Below are 19,407 nucleotides of genomic sequence, written 5' to 3'. Positions count from 1 at the left end.
AACAAAAAACAACAAAACAACAACAACAAAAGGTTTCTTTCGGGGACTTCGTAAACTTTTTTTTTTTTTTTTGGTGGCCTCGTGACCTCTAGGTCCCAAGTTTAGAGTCCAGCTCCCTGTCGGTGGCGTAAAGTTTTAATCATTGGAAAAGGCCAGCGGGCTCTTTATCCATACTCATATTATTATTTTCTCGTCAAAAGCAGGTGTAAAGTGAGCACCTGCTGCTGGCCAGTAATATTGTTGACTTTGTTGAAAGGAATTGAATGTAATCGTCTTAAATTAATCGTATCGGTGATTTTGAGACACCCAGATCGATTAATTTGTGACAAAAACGTCTCAAAATGGGTAGAATGTCGGTATGATCTCAAAATCTAAAAATATATTCTAAGCTTAGCTTAAGACCATCGGTTGTGGCACAACCATGAGAGTCCTAAGGCTCATGACACCCGAGTTTATCCCGGTTTCTATAGCGTGAAACGGACAATAGCAATTGGATAGGAGCTAGTCTATCACAAAGTACTTTTCACCAGGTCTAACTAGGTGGACAGAGAGGTCAGAAAAAAATCTCGTTTTCACCCGGGATTGAACTCTGTTCCTTTGCGGGCGAAGCGAGTGCTCTACCAACTTAGCTATCATGACCCCTAATATTAAGAGAAAGGCAAACGTTTCTGTTTTGGTCCAAACCTGTAAGATGCACGAGTGGCAGAGTAAAGTCAAAGAGAATTGTACATACTTCATTAGTTGCCCCAGTCTAGTCATTTATCTTGTCTGTAAGTGTGGGTTATGGACAATGGGACTCGTTGTGTTGAGGGCTAAGGAGAGAAAGAGAGAGAGAGAGAGAGAGGGAGAGAGAGAGAGAGAGGGGAGAGAGGGGGGGGGAGATATATATATATATATATATATATATATATATATATATATAGAGAGAGAGAGAGAGAGAGAGAGAGAGAGAGAGAGAGAGCGGGTTGGGGTGAGAAAATGTATGTGTGAGAGAGCGAGAGAGAGATAGATAGATAGATAGAGAGAGAGAGAGAGAGAGAGAGAGAGAGAGATTAGAGAGAACGATCTCGCCTTTTTCTATGTCTTTCTATTTATCTATCCATCTGTCTAGCCATTAGATGTTTTATCAGACTATTCATCCAACTATCCCAGACTAATTTTTTTTAAAACGTTTCTCCCTCATTGTTTGCTTCCGTCTTCACAGTATTCTTTCTCTCTAACCTTAAAAACCCTTAAGGATGTTTGTTTGATGTTCTATTCACACGCTGTGCTTTGGAAGTGTGAGCTTCTAAAGACTCTAAGATCCCACTTTACTCACTCCAGATACACCCTAGTTACATACGATCACTCATTCTTTTCTCCTCCAAATTCTTCTAATTACTTATTTCTTGCTAATTACTATGCAAATATTCTTTATCATTCTAGGGTTACATCCAGCGGCATCTATAGATAGATTGAAATTGACGTCACTCGGGTCTTTGTTATTGTTTTTTTGTTGTTTGTTTGTTTTTTTTGCCATCCACGTTTATGAGTAATTCTCACTGAACTGTATTAACCAGACTATACACGTTTAAGGTTACACATAGTTTTGTGTGTTGGTCCGTTATACTTCCGGATGGCAATGTTTTGAGCTTCTTAGCCAAGCGCATACTATCTATAAGTAGACTCTGGTTACATCTCATCTATAGGACAGCGTGGCTCAGCGGTATGGTCTTTGCTTCGTACCCGAAAAGTACCGAGTTCCACTACCCGTCTCTCTGTGTGGCTTTGAACAAGTCACCTAGCCTTAGTTCACTTTTCTGACGCCTGGGTTGTTCCAGTCTTCCCTTGGAATAGGCCCTAAAGAAAAATTTCCCCTTAGGGATGAATAAAGGGAATTTTTAAAAATATTTTATTTGTTTTTATCTTTGCCTTTTTCTATCAAGAAATAAGAAATAAGTTGGGTGGGAGATGTGCTTACTTTTTTGGGTTGCCTTTACGTGTAAATCTAGAATTATTGACTATCCCATTTTCTTCTTCTTTTGTTTTTTTTTGTTTGTTTGTTTTTTTTAACTAGCGCTGATATGACTTAAATGTGTCACAAGCACCGTGAAACCCTTTCAAAGAAATCAAACAAATAAAGAACAAACAACACCTAAAGTCAAATAATGATTCCAACGATTTAATTAACTCTGGCTAATTGGGACTATGTACTAAATCCTATACTTTTACCTTGACATGTCAATAGGGTTCAACAGTCATGGCGTCACTTCCCTCGTAATGACGCATAGTTCTAAACTATCGGAACAATGGCGGACGCCATTATCTGCATCACAGCCCTCATGAAATACTTCTCCGACGAGCATAAAAGTGTACCCAGAGGAGAAAGACATTATAAATCTGATCATGTATGGACTTTTATACATTCTAATCACATGACGTGTGAAAAGGTTATAGCCAGCATGAAAAATAAAAGGTACCGATTTTCTTTGTTTAAAACCAAGCTGCTGGTTGCTGGGCGGACGTGACATCAGACTATTGAATCCTATAATATGCATCATGCCAACATTATCACTCCTGCATTATCACCCGAGAATGCAATCAAATTGTTTACTATCTACAATGTTAAGATCTTACCTTTTCTTATACGTACTTGTTCAGTTGTTCGAACGTTAACGTTTGAACTTGATATTCATTTAAAGTCGTTATAAATATTACACCAACCTACTTTTCTTTTATTTAACTTTATTTTAATGGAATCTTCGAATCCTTATGACCTAAATGACTCGGATTTCAATCACAAGACAACCAACCATCTATCTAGATCTATTTATATTTGTATTATACCCTCTAACGACAGAGCTGCCTACTTAAAATTTCAAACATTCGTAGTTTCCAATGGGAAAAGAAAATTTCACTTTAAACAGTTTTACAAATAAACAATTTGCTCTCAGCGTGGTCATAAAATGCTTCAAAGTCCTGAGTCAAAGAGACCTATATAGCTCTGTAGCTGGAATCAAAAATTCGTATTTTTACGAATTTTTCGCAATACTGGGCAGGTCTGCCTTACGGTATATTCGTTGTCAATGTTATCGACCAGCCCTACCCCACCCTTTCCCCCTCCTTATTGACCAAGTCACAGACCGACGTTTGCTGTTTGTCTTGAAAAATCATCTTCTTAGCACAACTCACTACTCTGCCGTACTCTGGAAAAACCCGACATATTAAAAATTTTGGCCAAAAAACTCGTCCTTCATATATCGATCGATTTAAATTACCCTCATCTTGGCAAAAACTCTCAAACCTTCTGCAGAAGTCCCGAAGTCCCGGGTTTGAGAGTTTTTGCCAAGATGTTTTTTTTTAACCTCAGGAAAGGGAGACACCCAATGTTTGCCGTTGCTTTGCCAATTTAGAATTATCTCCGTCTTTTAAATACGACAATAAACAAGTATAGGTATATTGACCAAAAAAAAAAAAAAAAATTAAAAAAAAGAAAGGAAAAGGAGAACAATAGAAAAAAAAACAAAGAAAGAAAAAGAAATAAAAATAAGAAGAAAAAAAGGAATTATATTAATAAATCAGTAAATAAATAGATAAATAAATAAATAAATATATGTTTTAAAATGAAACAGAAAATGACTTTATTTTATATGACTTAATAACCCTGTACACTCTAAGATAGGGGGCTATAGATAGTAATCATTGCTAACTACATATTCGCATGAGAGTCATTTAAATCGATCGATGTTTGAAGGACGAGTTTTCTGGCCAAATTTTTAAATATGTGTTTTGTCCAGACTACGACAGTACTATCAACACTTTTGTAGACATCCTAATTCCTAACTTGTGACTGGCAGAGAGATCCTACATTTAAAGGAAAACATTGCCGGGTGGAATTTCCTGTTTAAAGATGTTCAAATTTCAAACTTTCTTTGTCGTCTTTCTCTTCACAACGGGTCTTTTTCCCAAAATAAAAATTAAGTACTTTTTTGGAGGGGGGGGGGGGGGGGCCATGTTTAACTTCCCTTTTGGACCTTTTTCTGAAACAACTCTTCAATTCACCGTCTTATCATTAAAAGTGACACTTGTGAGTGTGTCCAGATAATCTTAATTCTATTTGCGCCCCCTTTTCGTGCCAGGGTTCGTTGTCCTCATTTCTTACTGACTCTTTTACACTTTATAATCATCATCTCGAATTCAGTTGGACCACGGCATCTTCCTTCCAACATGGTGCCTTTTATTTGTAGTGTTTATATAGATTATAAATTGTTATCAATCAAGTCCTCTGCCTTCGGCTGTCCATCGGGCAGCGCGGAACATCAATGCGGTCTTTGCTTCGTACCCAGAAGGTATCGTGATCGTTTCCCCTTGCCCCTTGAGCAAGTCACCTCGCCCTAGCTCACATTGCGGCGTTGCATTGCGGCTGGCGCATGGTTAGACGCCAGACGATGAAAAGTGTCATATTACTCGAAGCGCCCGTAAAAACCATAAACGTTAATTTTTGTTAGCTTATTATTAATTATGTTATATCAAGTCATCTTTTGTCACTTGAACTAACCACGAATATTGGGGTAATAATAATATTTGATCTCCTCATTGTCGCTGTCGCCAATGCTTTTAGCACATTCTTAAGGTTACAAACACGTCATACCGTCCAGAAATGTATTGTAAGTCGGAAAACGCAAGTACGCTGACTGGTCTTGTTTCCCATTTATTTTCCCATTCCCGCAAAACTCTCAACACATTTTTACCATTGAATAGGGAAATCAACCTTGTTCAAATATACCTGGAACTCGGCGCCAATGATTCGGCAAATATGCTTTGGGATTCGCACAATGGCTCCTTAACAACTCGGCTCCCCGGACGCTATTCATTGGAAAAATCACATATAATGACCCTCGAGTGCCGTCGTTTGGCCTCTTGTCTACTCCAACCCCGTCACGTCTCTCGGAAAATAATCGTCTCCGGACGACTTCGCGGTACACTGAAGTGTCCTGACCGGATCTTCGGTCGATTGACAGAATTTTTTTTTTCTTTTTCAGAAAGACCGAAATGAATAAGATATGAGTAATTTATATTGTCACTTGTCACTGTAGAGTTATGGATTCCCATCAAAGATAAGGGTGTGTGTGTGTGCCCTGATTCCCATCTAAAACAAATAATCGGCCCGGCAAAGATGGGCAGGGTATAAATTTTAATCCTCTCCGGACATCGCGGTACACCGAAGCGTCCTGATCGGATCTTCGGACGGGTGACAGAATTTTTTTTCTTCTTCAGAAACTCCGAAATGGATAAAATATGAGTAATTTATAGTGTCGCTTGTCACTGTAGAGTTATGGATTTCTATCATAAAACAAATAATCGGCCCGGCAAAGATGGGCAGGGTATAAATTTTAATCCTCTCCGGACACGACTGTGGCGTCCTTGCCGGATATTCTGTTGATCGACAATAACCCCCCCCCCCCCCCCCCCAGAAACTCCGAAATGAATAAGATATGAGTAATTTATAGTGTCGCTTATCACTGTAGAGTTATGGATTTCCATCTAAAACAAATAACCAGCCCCACAAAGATGGTTCAGGTATAAATTTGAGATGCCCTCGCCATAAGTACATACAATTTGATCTGCTTTTCGACGTGAGCTGACTCGTCAGAAACAAAAGTCGTGATTTGATAGACGAATCAACCGGAACTTAATCTGAAATGTGTCTTTCTCAACTGCTGTGCTGTCAAATAACGGAGGGGACACGATACGGGTATCTTCAACCTCTACTTCAGATGATGGTCTGCCCGTGTAATATTGCTAGAATGGCCGGTCACAGCATTGATTTCTATCTCCCCATGGTATCATATCAGTGTCCTTGGGCTTTAACCATTTTTTTTACTGCCGTTCTTTTGAAAAACTCGGTATTTAAAAAATTTGGCCAGGAAACTCGTCCTTCAAATAATGATCGATTTAAATGATCCTCATCTTCATCTTGGCAAAAATCACAATCCTTGGACTTCGCGAAGTCTTCTATCAAGTCTCACTTTTTGGAGTATTTGACAAGATGAGGGCCATTTAAATCGGTCCATATTTATTGAAAGACGAGTTTTCTGGCCAAATTTTTAAATACAAGTTTTTCCAGAGTTCGGCAGTCCGATTACGGAAGTATGGCATTAGGGATGTACAATTAGACTATGGGTAAGGGGGTTTGTTTTCCTAGGTGCTTTATCGTTGTCGTCAAAGACAAGACTGAAAAAATGTAGGGAAAAAAGTGATTCCCAGAGTACAAAGATCATCTGGAACAGCTTACGGGTGATCTAGATGTGTTTAAAATGTTAGATGGACGTTCATTCTGGTAATACTCCAATTTCATATCCCAGCATGGCTCAGGGGGAAGCGTGGCTCAGCGGTACGGTCTTTCTTCGTACCCGAAAAGTACCGACTTCGATCACCCGCCGCTGCGTTGTGTGTCCTTGAGCAAGTCACCTCGCTCGCCCTAGCTCAATTTGCGGCGCTGCACGCACTGCTGCTGACGCCTGGGTTATTCCAGTCGTCCCTTGGAATAGACCATAGAGACAAATTTCTCCTATGGGATGAATAATGGGAATTTTAATTTATCTCATTTTAAAATTTTTTATTGTGTTATGTCCATATAACTAATTGGAAGGGTTTGTCAATCGGCCTTTTCATCTTTTCTCCCCTTGTACATTGCCGATATTCCATCTTATATCTAAGTGATCAATCTTTCGGGGCTGTAATATCCATCCTGGCCTCAACTGCACTTCCTGTAATATCATAATCAATCAAATTTGTATTCAGATCTAAGTAGATATGACAATTTTTCAAACGAGGAACTTTATCTGTCCAAATTTTGGTGCATGCGTCGAAAATTTGCTTTTGATGTTGAACCGGACTGAACGATTTTAACGATAGCTATATAATTGTAGCTCATCCCTCTAGCATGTTTATCTCCTCCCAAGTCAATTATATTTACAGTCAGATTCCTATCTATCAAATTAAGAATCGTGACTCATGATACATACCATCATGATTTGCTACATGCTTCTGATTTCAAAATTACCCCGAGCTTTTCGACCCCAAAATGACATTGGCTCCTCTTCATCCCATGTATATTATATTATATTTATCTTGCTTTCCAATCTAGTCTATCCTCCCTCTCCCCCCCCCCCCTTTTTTTTTTTTTTTCGTGCATCGTTGCTATGGTTACATAACTGCAGGTTTTTAAGGTTATTGTTACTATAGAGGCTTCTGATTTCAAAATTACCTCGAGCTTTTAGTCCCAAAATGACCTTGGCTCCTCGTGTATGTATTATATTTATCTCTGCTTTCCAATCTAGTCCCCCCCCCCCTTCCGCCCCCTTTTTTTGTGCATCGTTGCTATGGTTACATAACTGCGGGTTTCTAAGGTTATTGTTAGCGAGAAGGAGACTCCATGCCGGTCTCATCCCTATCATATTATCTCTGCCTTTCAATCATTGTCGTAAAATGGCTCTATGCTTTGTCCAAAGCTGGTTTTTATCTTCTACTTTACGGACACCAGCCTGCCCTCCTTATCTAATTCCATATTCATCGTTGCCATGGTTACGTAACTAACAATTTTAGGGTATCGCTGTCACTGCAGACCCCTTGTTGATCTTATCTTAATCTGATATATTTTTTTCCCTCCCTGCCTTTCAAGTATTGTCATTATTATAATTTTGTTAGAATCATTACAACTATGAGGCTTGTCAGGGGATTATCGTTTCTTCTACTTCATGAATCCTAATTCTGTATACTTAATTTCATTTCGTATGCATCGTTGCTGTGCTGACGTAATTGTAGCTTTGTTGTGGTTGTTGTTGTTGTTGTGGTTGTTCGTTGGTTTATTTTTTATTTTTTTTTATTTTTATTTTTTATTTTTATTTTTTTTATTTATTTTTTTTTTTTGGGGGGGGGGGGGAGGTTGTCATTGTTGTTGAGTTTGTTTTGTTGTTTATTTTTATGTGAGGGGGGGGGGGGGCGTGTTGAAAATTTTATGTTTGTTTCGTTTTGTTTGTTTGTTTTAGCGGGTGTAGTTTTTTGGGGGGTTATTTGGGGATTTTTTTCGCCTATTTTCCCTTTCTCTCTCTCTCTCTCTCTCTCTCTCTCTCTCTCTCTCTCTCTCTCTCTCTCTCTCTCTCTCTCTCTCACACACACACACACACACACACACACACACACCCTTAGACGTTATAGGTAAATGACTAACTGCTTAGAATGAAAGCTACATACAATGTATATAATTACATGACTCAAAATCGGACTCGGAAATGAATTGACCGCTCTGACGTCATTCAGTTACTAATAAAGTCCTTTCCTCGCTAGGTGCGTGAAATTTGGGGTTGTCTGTTAATTTATTGGTGACGTTATGATGAGTGTTTATTCTGCCTTACTCTGGAAAAACCCATATTTAAAAATTTGGCCAGAAAAACTCGTCCTTCAAATATCGATCGATTTAAATGAAGTCCCAGGTTTGAAATGTTTTTGCAAAGACAAGGGTAATTTAAATCGATCGAAATTTGAAGGACTGGTTTTCTGGCCAAATTTCTAAATATGTGTTTTTTCCAGACCACGGCTGTGCTGCATATATTATCAAAGAGAGGTGACCACCAATCCTGGTACACATTATCCCTACCGTACACGTCACGATGGACAAACAAAACCATCACGGAATGAGATAGCAGATAGACAGTGTACTTATTTATCATGGGCAGTTTTAGACATTTATTTTTCCAATGATACTTTACAAGAAATAAAAGTCAACCTAGTTATAAACAACAAAATAATGAGAAAAATAAAGAAGAAAGGAAATAAAATTCTTTTGAACATAATATGCACAACTTAATAACATTTCAAATGTCACCTTTAAAGAAAATTTAAATTTTAAAAAAACAAAAAAAAACATAGAATGATACCGATCTTATTAACGTCATTATTATGTAAACAAATCCTTTAAATAAAGAATATTATTTTGTGAACTTTTGTTTTCTGAAGCTATCTATTGTTTTAAAAAAAACCCAAAAAAAACAACCTTTGATTCTCCAATAAAAGCAACAACAAAATGATAATTTGTTCTATTCATATTATTATTCCCCTCCTTTCTATAAAATAGATTAAAGCATATTATTATTATATAAACTCCGTAGTATTCCGTTGTGTATTGATTACAGATTATTATATTGTGATTAATGGTCTACTTTCTTTCAAACTCAGCTTTATAGATTATACCTGCGGAAAAATTGCAATGAATAATCTATAACGTCATGAAACAAAAATAATAAATGTAAAGTTTGCTGCTCGAAGCTCGAAGAAATAAATAACAATGTGAAATTGAATTTAAGCTTCAATTTAATATACGAAATCAGATAATTTTGACGTTTCGGGTTTTTCCCTTTATCAACAAAACAGGATGAATGAAACACTGCAGAGACGAATGAGATAATGTGGTAGTGGCATTTTTAAGATGAATAAACTAAACCATTGATGGGGAAGGAAATTTTTTGTTGTTGTTAAACGGAAAACCCGAAGCGTCCATATTATCTGTTTTCGTATATTAAATTGAAATTTACATTCAATTTCACATTGTTTTTTATGAAAAAAAAATAAAACAAATTTTAAAACATTTTGGCTAGAAAACGCGTTCGTCAAATTGAATATCAAAATGACCCCTCGCTCGCCTTGTCCAAAAACTCTCAAACCTGGGGTATCAATGAATTCCCATATTTGACAAGGCCATGGTCATTTGAATCGATCGATATATTATTATTATTATGAAGGACGAGTTTTATGGCCAAAATCTTTTAACGTTTTTTGTGTTTCAGAAAAAGATCTCCAGTCGAGGTAGACGGATTTTTTGGGGTGTTTTTATTTTATTTATTTTAGTTTTTTTATTTTTTTTTATATCTCCTGCTATTTTTCTTTCTTACTTTGTCTGACACCTTTCATACACACTTGTTTAGGGCTTTATCTTACACTGGTGCCTGCTCCTTAATTTCTTCATAATTTGTTTGTCAGAGTAATGACATAGCGGCTATTGACCTTCTCTAAAACGTCTCTTAAAATCAAAAGTCAGCATTCAACACGAAAGGGGTTATGGAAAATACAGACGTGCGTTCTAGAGGATTAATAAGCAGACATGTCTACCTTAGTACGGAAAACCCATAAAAATACGAATTTTTGGCTTCAACAGCAGAAATAAGTAGACATTTTTGATTCAATACAATGTGTTAAAAAGAAAACTTTGGTGCCCCAAAGTATCTATTCAGGGGTTTGAAGGCATATTTAATACTGATAAGAGTAAAATATCAATTTGTAAAGTTAATTATAGTGACTTTTATTCATTCCCCCTGAAAACCACGAATTTTTAACATTTCAAGTTGGCAGGTCTGAATAAGATAATATGTAAATTATTATCTTTATTATAATATGTCATTGCATTATGACGTAATGCACAAGGAACCAAACATGCGCTTATCTGGAAAACTTGATACTTGTGTGTGTGTTTGTGTGTCGCCGTGGCATTTTTGGTTTTATTTGGTTTGACGAAGGTTAATGGACGCCTGGGGTATATAATATAATATATACACGGGTCTTTATCAGATTGGATATAATGCAGACCTGCCTAGTACTACGAAAAATTCGTAGAATTACGAATTTTCAGCTCCAACACAGCGGCATTCGCTTCTTTGACTCAATAAATCTTGTTGAAAATGAACGTTTAGTTTCTTAGATCCTGTATTCAGGACTTTGGAGCATTTTTGGACCATGCTGAGGACAAATTATTATTTGTAAATCTATTTAAAGTGACTTTTTCCTCCTTTTTTTCTTCTTTGGAAACTATGAATTTTTCACATTTCAAGTAGGCAGCTCTGTATTATGCAAACGATTGATTGGAGGACGGCCATGTATGGCACTGTCGTGTGTTTATCATCAGATCCATCATTAATCTTGTCGGGCCTGACGGGCCGGCACTGTTCCTGACTGAGAATTTTCCATTGGGTGCCCACGTGACCGATGGCAGAATTCACGTGAAAGGGGGGTAAGGGGAATGAGTTGTAATAATAATTGTGTTTGCTTAACGTGACCTTCTATCTGGTGACGACATTATCTCTGTGTCAGCTGATTTGGTCGTACTACGTGGCCCTGATTCAGTTGTTTCATTCCTTTATTTTTGAAGCCATTCATTCGCTTATTCATTCATCCATCTATCCACCCATTCATTCGCTCATTCATTCATTCTTCCATTCATTCATCCATTCATTCATTCATCCATCGATCCATCCGTTCATTCATTCCTTCCTTCCTTCATTCATTCATTCATGCAGCCGTCCATTCATTTATTCATTTCTCCATCCATCCATCCATCCACCATTCATTCATTCTCTCGGTTATCCATTCATCTTTATTCCTTTTATTTAATCATTTGTTCATTCGTTCATCGTTTACTCAACTACTGCCTTACCATTGTTTCGAGTTTTGTTTGTAATCGCCATCTTTGTGTTTGTATTCGAATTCTTCTTTCTTCTCTATATTTCATATACTGATCGGCCCAAAGTTTGCAAAGTTGCCCATTGCAACATCCTTCGATTCTTTCCATTTCAATAATCAACGGTCTTCATTATTCATTAAACTTTTAGAATTTTCATCTTAAATTAAATCGACTCCAATCTACCATCTGCTCTAACCCCCCCCCCCCCCCTCCTGGCCCCCCTGCTATTACTCAATGCCGATAATAATTTTCTCAAAACTAAGATAATATTAAATAATGCAATCCATACGTCATCGGGCCACGAAAACCACTTGGTGTGTCTCGGTGTTTAACCAGCCTTGCAATCGGCCCCTCGGGCACCGTGGCAGACTCTAATGAACCATGAAAACCCTTCACGAAAGTGTACCCGCCCGCCTGCTGCACTCTCACTGACTCACTTACCTCCCACTATTACTTTCTTTTTTTGTTTTACTGAATACTCTGTCGTAGGGTAACTGACCACGTTTTTTAAAATTCATTTTTTGGACTGAAAACTTTATTATTATTATTATTATTACTATTATTATTATTATTATTATTATTATTATTATTATTATTATTATTATTATTATTATTATTATTGTTATTATTAAAATGTGTTTTGTCACAGCAATACAGTACCAACTGCTGTTTCTCACTGTAATCGAGTCCACGAACCTGTATTCGTATCTACCTACCGTCACAACAGCTGCTATACTATTAGTACTTAATGTACACCGAGGTGCTTGGTTGGGTTCCGTGTTGTAAATGAACCGGAAATAAAACACTGTGGCCACTGCTGCGTGGCCTTGTGGGCGAAGGTTCTTTAGGAGTCCTAATTTACATAATAATGAAATCATTTGACCGAGTAGTAATTGGAATCGGCGTTTTTATTTTCTTGTGGAGTAATCGAACGTATTGAACTCACCTTACTTGGAGAGTCTATGCGGTCTTGTGGTATGGCACTCGCTTTCGGATCGGAAGGTCCTGAGTTCGAGCCTCGTTCGGTGCATAGTTGAGTCCTTGGAATAAACTCTTTACTCACATTCTCTCATCGTACTCAGGTGTAAAATGAGTACCTGGCCGTTAACAGCGTTGTCTCTGTCGGAAAAAAAATTGTAACATCGCCTAACATGTCTCTTTCTACTTGTTACCTGTTGCTGTTGGTCAGGGTCGTTGTAAAGCGCTATGAGCACGTTTAGTGGATACTGCTCTATATAAATGGTCTAGTTTCTTGTTGTTATTGTTTTTTGTTGTTTTTTTTTTTTTCTTCTTCTAACCCTAAAAATAATAAAGGAATAAAGAAATAAATATACAAGATTAAAAAATAAAAATAAATCCTGTTTTATTTCCAAAGATTGTATCAAGTTATCAGCGTTATCGACTCGAATTACTTCCCTTGTTCCCTTGCCAACAATTGTTTACAATCAGATGTATCATTGATAACACTTATATTGACATATTATTTACATCCCGTTGACATAACGAGACTTTGTGAGTCATGACCCATGTCCTGCGCTGTACGTTAATCTTTGTCATTAAACGGTGATTACGTAAATGTCAAGTTGTATTTACAACGATTGTAAACAATGATGTTATTTTTTTTAATCTTTTTGACATATTTTGATTGACTCGGGGTATGTTGATGATAATTTTAATGAATGGTATACTTCGTCGAGAGAGAGAGAAAGAGAGAGAGAGAGAGAGAGAGAGAGTAAATGAACTGAGTGCAAAAATAGATAGATAGATAGATAGATAGATAGATAGATAGATAGATAGATAGATAGATAGATAGATAGATAGATAGACGGACGGAAGGACGGATGGAGAGAGAGAGAGAGAGAGAGAGAGAGAGAGAGAGAGAGAGAGAGAGAGAGAGAGATGGATAGCTAGATAGATAAATAGATATGCAGTTAGAGAAAGAAAGGCACACAAAGAGAATAAGAATAGAGAGAGAGAGAGATAGAGAGAGAGAGAGAGTATGTGTGTGTGTGTGTGTGTGTGTGTGGGTGTGTGTGTGTGTGTGTTTGTAAAAGTAACAGTTGCAAAGTTTTTCTATCAAGTTGGCCACTTCACTCATTAAATTTACGTCATTTAAGAATAACGTGAGCTCGGGACACTGAGGGGAAGGTGTTGGAAGGCAGGGAGAGGGGAAGGTGTGGGATGGATGAAGGGGGGGGGAAGGGGGAGGGAAGCGATGTTGCTTGAGGTCAGTAAAAAGACCTTTACCACAAGTGCATGGGAAACAAATTAACCGTACACAAGTTATCACCAAAATCAATCCGCGAGCAGGTACTTGCATGCATACCTGAATCGATTATGTCACCGCTACGGCAATTTGGAAGGGTCGCCCAGCATGACTAACACAGTTAACACGTAGCCCGTCATTATCTTTGATTGGATGGCTCGCATTCCGGGCATTCCACAAGCTTGTTAATTACTGCGGGGCCATAAATTATTGCCATTGTTTACGATAACATACCTCGATACGATACGACTAATCAATGTTATGGACTGACATCTACACAAGGAGTCGAATTTTTTTTTTTTTTTTTTCATTCAAATAATGTGTTTGGGTTAGTTTCTTTGTGTGTGGGTGGCTGTGTGTTTGTATATGTTTGTGTTTTATGTTGTTGTTTTTCGATTGATATTTTTTGTTTCTAGTTTTGTTGTTGATTATTTTCTTTTTGGTTACTTGCTTTTTTTTTTTATAAGCTTCTATTCTCCCCCCCCCCCCCCCTTTTTTATTTTATTTTTATTTTTTTTTTTTTTTGTCTTTTTGTTTCTGGTCATTTTTAAAGACTTGAAGTTTGAGTCATAATTTGAAATAATATTATTTTAGATTTTTGTTTGTTTGTTAGATGTTTTTTCTTCTTCTTTAGTTGTCAGATTAATTTATTTATACACACATACATTTTTTCCCCAAACCCACCACTAATAGTCTGTTCTATTTCTTCCTGTATTTTCCAGTGTTTGAGAAGAAGGACAAGATCGTCCTGGTGATGGACTACGCCCAAGGGGGAGAGCTGTACGACTACCTCAACAAAGCGGCCAGACTCAGCGAGACGGAGGCCAGGAGAATCTTCAGGCAGATCGTCTCGGCTATCCATTATTGTCATCAGGTAGGTTCAAGTCTCAGACGAGATTAAAGATTTAATTAATTCAAATATGCATATAATATGTGAGGCTGGCTAGAAAACCCGGGAAGATGCGCAAGCTTGATTCGAGATATGAGCCAAAATCGATCAGAAAAAAATATCATAACTTGGGTTCTAATAGACATATCTAGAAAGAAAATTTAAAGTGGTAAATGATCAGAAAGCTGTGGTCTACACTACTGCATACATAACTCAATTTATGAAATTTGCGCATCTTTCCGGGTTTTCTCAACCAGTCTTACATATATGTATTTTTATCTTGAGCATTTATAAAGCGCAATATCGAGTAAACATTCTCAAAGCGCTTTACAAGGGGTTCCTAGCCAACAACAACACTTAACATGTAGGACGAGACATGAAGTGACACCTGTTAGGCGATATTACATTTTATTCCCGGGAGAGATAACGCTGTAAACGGCCAGTTACTCATTTAACACCCGAATACGGTGAGAAAATGTGACTAAAGAGTCTTTTCCAAGGACTCGAGTATGCGCCGCTTCCAATCCGGAGGCGAGTGTCAAACCACGAGACCACATAGCCGTAGTAGAATCAATACAACTTTAAATTTGATTTTCGATATCTGATTCATATCGATGTAATACCAGATCGATGTCATGGGACATACAATTTTTAAGAAAAAAAAAAACAAACACAAACAAGAAAAAAACTGGGCTGTTCTGTCGATTCTTGGCTTAATCCTCTTCGATCCTTTTGGAGCATAGGGCCTTTAAGAGAATCTGCCATCTGCTTCTGTCCTTGGCCATCTTCTTGGTTATCTCCCAAGTGAGACCGGGCATCTCCAATTAGTCGGATAGCGAGCGTCTCCATATCTGTTTCGCACGCCCCAACCTTACATGCCCCTTGAGAGTCGTTCCAATCGAGGGACTGGCGGATGACGTTGCTCCCAAGACTTTTCAAGGTGTGACCGGCCATCTCCATTTCCTCCTCCTACTCTTGGTTTGACCTTCTCCATAATTCTGTGTTCGAAGTGTGTGGTCTAGCCATCTGATATTCAAAATCCTGCGGACACAAATATTGTTTGCGAAGGTCTGAATTTTGCGAGTATATAAATAATATAATATAATATAATTCCCTTTATTCATCCCATGGGGAAAATTTGTCCTTAGGGTCTATTCCAAGGGAAGACTGGAATAACCCAGACGTCAGCCGGCAGTGCAGCGCCGCAAATTGAGCTATGGCGAAGTGACTTGCTCAAGGCCACTCACACAGCGCAGCGGCAGGTGATCGAACTCGGTATTTTTCGGGTACAAAGCAAAGACCGTCGCCAATGAGCCACGCTGCCCCATAAGAGTTAGAGTTTTTGTGGCTGCTCTTCCGAAGAAACGAATCGAATACTAAATGCTGGGAGTTTGATTCCTTGGCCATGTCTGTCGCATTCCTTTATGGCTCGGTTCATTGGCCATAATTTCCCAGTACATAATAACTACATAGGTACTAACACAATTATATACATATATTATGATATATGTACCCGGATTATAATGCTGATCCGTTACGAAACAAGGAAATTGCGTCACGTGTGATTTATTTATTGTTAGTGTTGTATTGTACTATCATAGTGGTATGTATTTTTTTTTATCGTGTTGGAGGTCAGTGTGTCCTTGGTTTGTATTTGTGACCCATCTACTGGAACCGGTATTAATTTAGCCAACTCAGCTATATCGGAAACTGCAATTTAAGACAGGGGTGCTAACGCATAATACCTGTAAAACTTCTGTTAACAACGCCACTATCACATTATCTCATAGGTCTGTGGTGTTTCATTCATCCTGTTATGTTGATAAAGGGGAAACCCGAAACGTCCACTGTATCTGTCTTCGTCTAATAAATTGAAGCTTACAATTCAATACGTATCGTTATTTTTCCCTTCGAGCTCCAATCAGAAACATTTTCATTGTTGGAGAAAAATAGAACTGATAATCCCGTCTCGTAAAGGATCGAGGCAGAGGCAAAGAAAAAGGCAAAGAGGAGATCAAGGTGGCGGACAACGCTGGAGAACCTACATTGCCGTACTCTGGAAAAACCCATATTTTAAAATTTGGCCAGAAAACTCGACCTTCAATTATCGATCGATTTAAATGACTCTCATCTTGGCAAAAACTCTCAAACCCGTGATATAGAACGAGACATGATGCCTGATATTACAATTTTTTTCCGACAGAGACAACGCCAGGTTCTCATTTTACACCTGAGTACTGTGAGAGAATGTGAGTAAAGAGCCTTTTCTAAGGACTCAACTATGCGCCGAGCGAGGCTCGAACCCAGGACCTTCCAATCCGATAGCGAGTGTCATACCACAAGACCACATAGCCGCACAATTCTAAGCATTATTTACATCTATTTTGTCTTCCTACAGAATGGTATCGTCCACAGAGATCTCAAGCTAGAAAACATTATACTGGACGATGGAGGAAACGTCAAGGTGAGACTTTAAAAAAAAATCGTATATTGCGCAATCTCCACTTACATAATATTCTCAACAATGGGTTGGCCAAATTCCAAACAGCTACTCATAACATGTAGGACACGACATGGGCGCCTGTAAAGAGCTATCTATAGGGAATGAGATTAGCGGAAGAGTAGCGTCCCTTGATTGGACGTCACCCATAGTCTGTGACGTCACCGGCGGAAAAGTTATTAGAGAGAGAACGTCATGTTGGTTGTGCTCATTCGTCTCTCGTCCTCGCTTCAGCGTTAACGGCTAGTTTGTTTGTTTGTTTGTTTTTTTTTTGTTTTTTTTTTTGTTGTTTTTTTTTGGGGGGGGGGGTTGTTTGTTTGTTTGTTTGTTTGTTTTTTTTTTTTTTGTTTGTTTTTTTTTTTTTGGTTTTTGTTGGTTTTTAAAAATTATTATTTTTACCTCAGCACTATGAGATAATGAGTGAGAAGAGTCTTTTTATACGGACTCAATTTTGCGCCGCTGACAACAGATCTAAACTCCTTCAAATAAGTCATCACAATCTTAGTTAATATAGAGCTGGTCACTGACCGATACATCGTAAGTGATAAGAAATACTGGACAACTTTTTAATACACTGTACTTCAATTATCGTGATGATATTATGACATGAACGGGTCGCAGGTGTCAACTCCTTTTTAAAAAAAATTACAAAAGCAAAGGAAGAGAAAAAGGTTATTTATGGCGCTGATGTAAATGTTAGTTTGTTTTGATTTGTTAGTTTGTTTATTGTTTTGTTTTTTTCTCCTTTATTCTCTTTGTATCATAGATTATCTATCTTTTTGTTTTAAAGTAGTGTGTACAACGCCATGTTGCCATAATATATAATATATATATATATATATATATATATATATATATATATATATATATATATATATATATATATATAAAATATACAATATGAACACGGGTCGTGGAAAGTGTCAACAGCAAATTGCCATTAATAATCAATGTCATAGTTACAGTCCATCTGTTCTTCCCCACGCCGGCTCAGTGTGTTCTTGATGCTATGCGTTTGGGTAAAATACAACAGCCGCCAGTCGAATATAGATAGTATGCGCTTGGCGAAGAAGCTCATAACATTGCCATCCGGAAGTATAACGGACCAACACACAAAACTGTGTTTATCCATGAACGTTTATAGTCATGTTAATACAGTACAGTGAGCATTACTCATAAACGCGGATGGCAAAAAACAATAACGAAGACCTGAGTGACGTCATCTTCGAATTATCTATAGGGTGCCAACAGCACACAAAACTATTTGTAACCTTAAATTGTGTTTATAGTATGATTGATATAGTTTAGTGAGAACTAATCACAAAAATAGTTGTCTAAAAGCATTAACAAAGAGCTGAGTGACCTTAATTTCATTCCTTTTTTGCACTATGCAGACATTCGTATTGAATATTATCCGCTCTCTGCCAGCAAAATGCCACTGAGTAAGAACAATGAAAAAAAGATCGTCCTCGTCCTCAAATCCCAAACGTTAAGGGCTTATCACTTGTCGGGCTGTTGTTTCAATTTAAATTAAAGATCAGCTGTTTTTTTCCACGATCAATGTTGATGGTAATGATAGTAATAGTTATAATGATAATAATGATAATGATAGTAATAATGATAATAATAATAATAATAATAATAATAATAATAATAATAATAATAATAATGAATAATATAATAATAATAATGATAATTAATAAAAATAATAATAATGATAAAATAAATAATAATAATAATAATAATAATAATAATAATAATAATAATAATAATAATAATAATAACAATAACAATAATAATAATAATAATAATGGTGATGATGATGATGATGGTGTGATGATGATAATATTGATAATGATAATGATAAAAAACCTCATCTATTATTCTTCCAGCCTTTCATTTCGCCTGTATTTAATAATCAACAACCACGCTGTCCTTGGCCCGTCATTGGCCGTGTTAGGATTTAATCAATCCGGGCTATGAACAACAACAATATCATCATAATGCATAGGCAGGATTTAGATTGGCCAATTTTATGAATAAGCTTCATAAAAATTATTTTAATTGCCGCTCCGTCAATACAATATGGCGCTCTTCCAATTCTGGCTCATCAATTTAGCTTAGTTGATACAGTTAAACAGTTAACTCACTCAACCCTAACACCGACTATATCCATAGTTTACCCGGGTTACTTTTACCCCATGCCTATTTATTACATTTTTTTCTGACAAATTATAGGCGTAATATCAAAGCTAATGTTT

The 19,407-nt window shown here is 37.3% G+C and overlaps 1 protein-coding gene across 1 annotated transcript in view; it reads left to right on the top strand.

Annotated features, from left to right (window-relative positions):
- Positions 1-19,407, top strand: part of LOC144975118 (uncharacterized) — a 124,488-nt gene that overhangs the window by 77,746 nt on the left and 27,335 nt on the right. Inside the window, exons 4-5 of the mRNA XM_078918871.1 lie at positions 14,480-14,631; positions 17,045-17,110. Of these exons, the coding sequence (XP_078774997.1) occupies positions 14,480-14,631; positions 17,045-17,110 (218 nt within the window). The remainder of the gene's footprint in view (positions 1-14,479; positions 14,632-17,044; positions 17,111-19,407) is intronic.

Source organism: Berghia stephanieae, chromosome 6 (assembly GCF_034508935.2).
Source record: "Berghia stephanieae isolate SIO BIC M18660-M18661 chromosome 6, UCSD_Bste_1.3, whole genome shotgun sequence".
Lineage (NCBI taxonomy): Eukaryota > Metazoa > Mollusca > Gastropoda > Nudibranchia > Aeolidiidae > Berghia > Berghia stephanieae.
The sequence above is the reverse complement of the archived record's forward strand: the minus strand, read 5'-3'. Positions and strand labels throughout refer to the sequence as shown.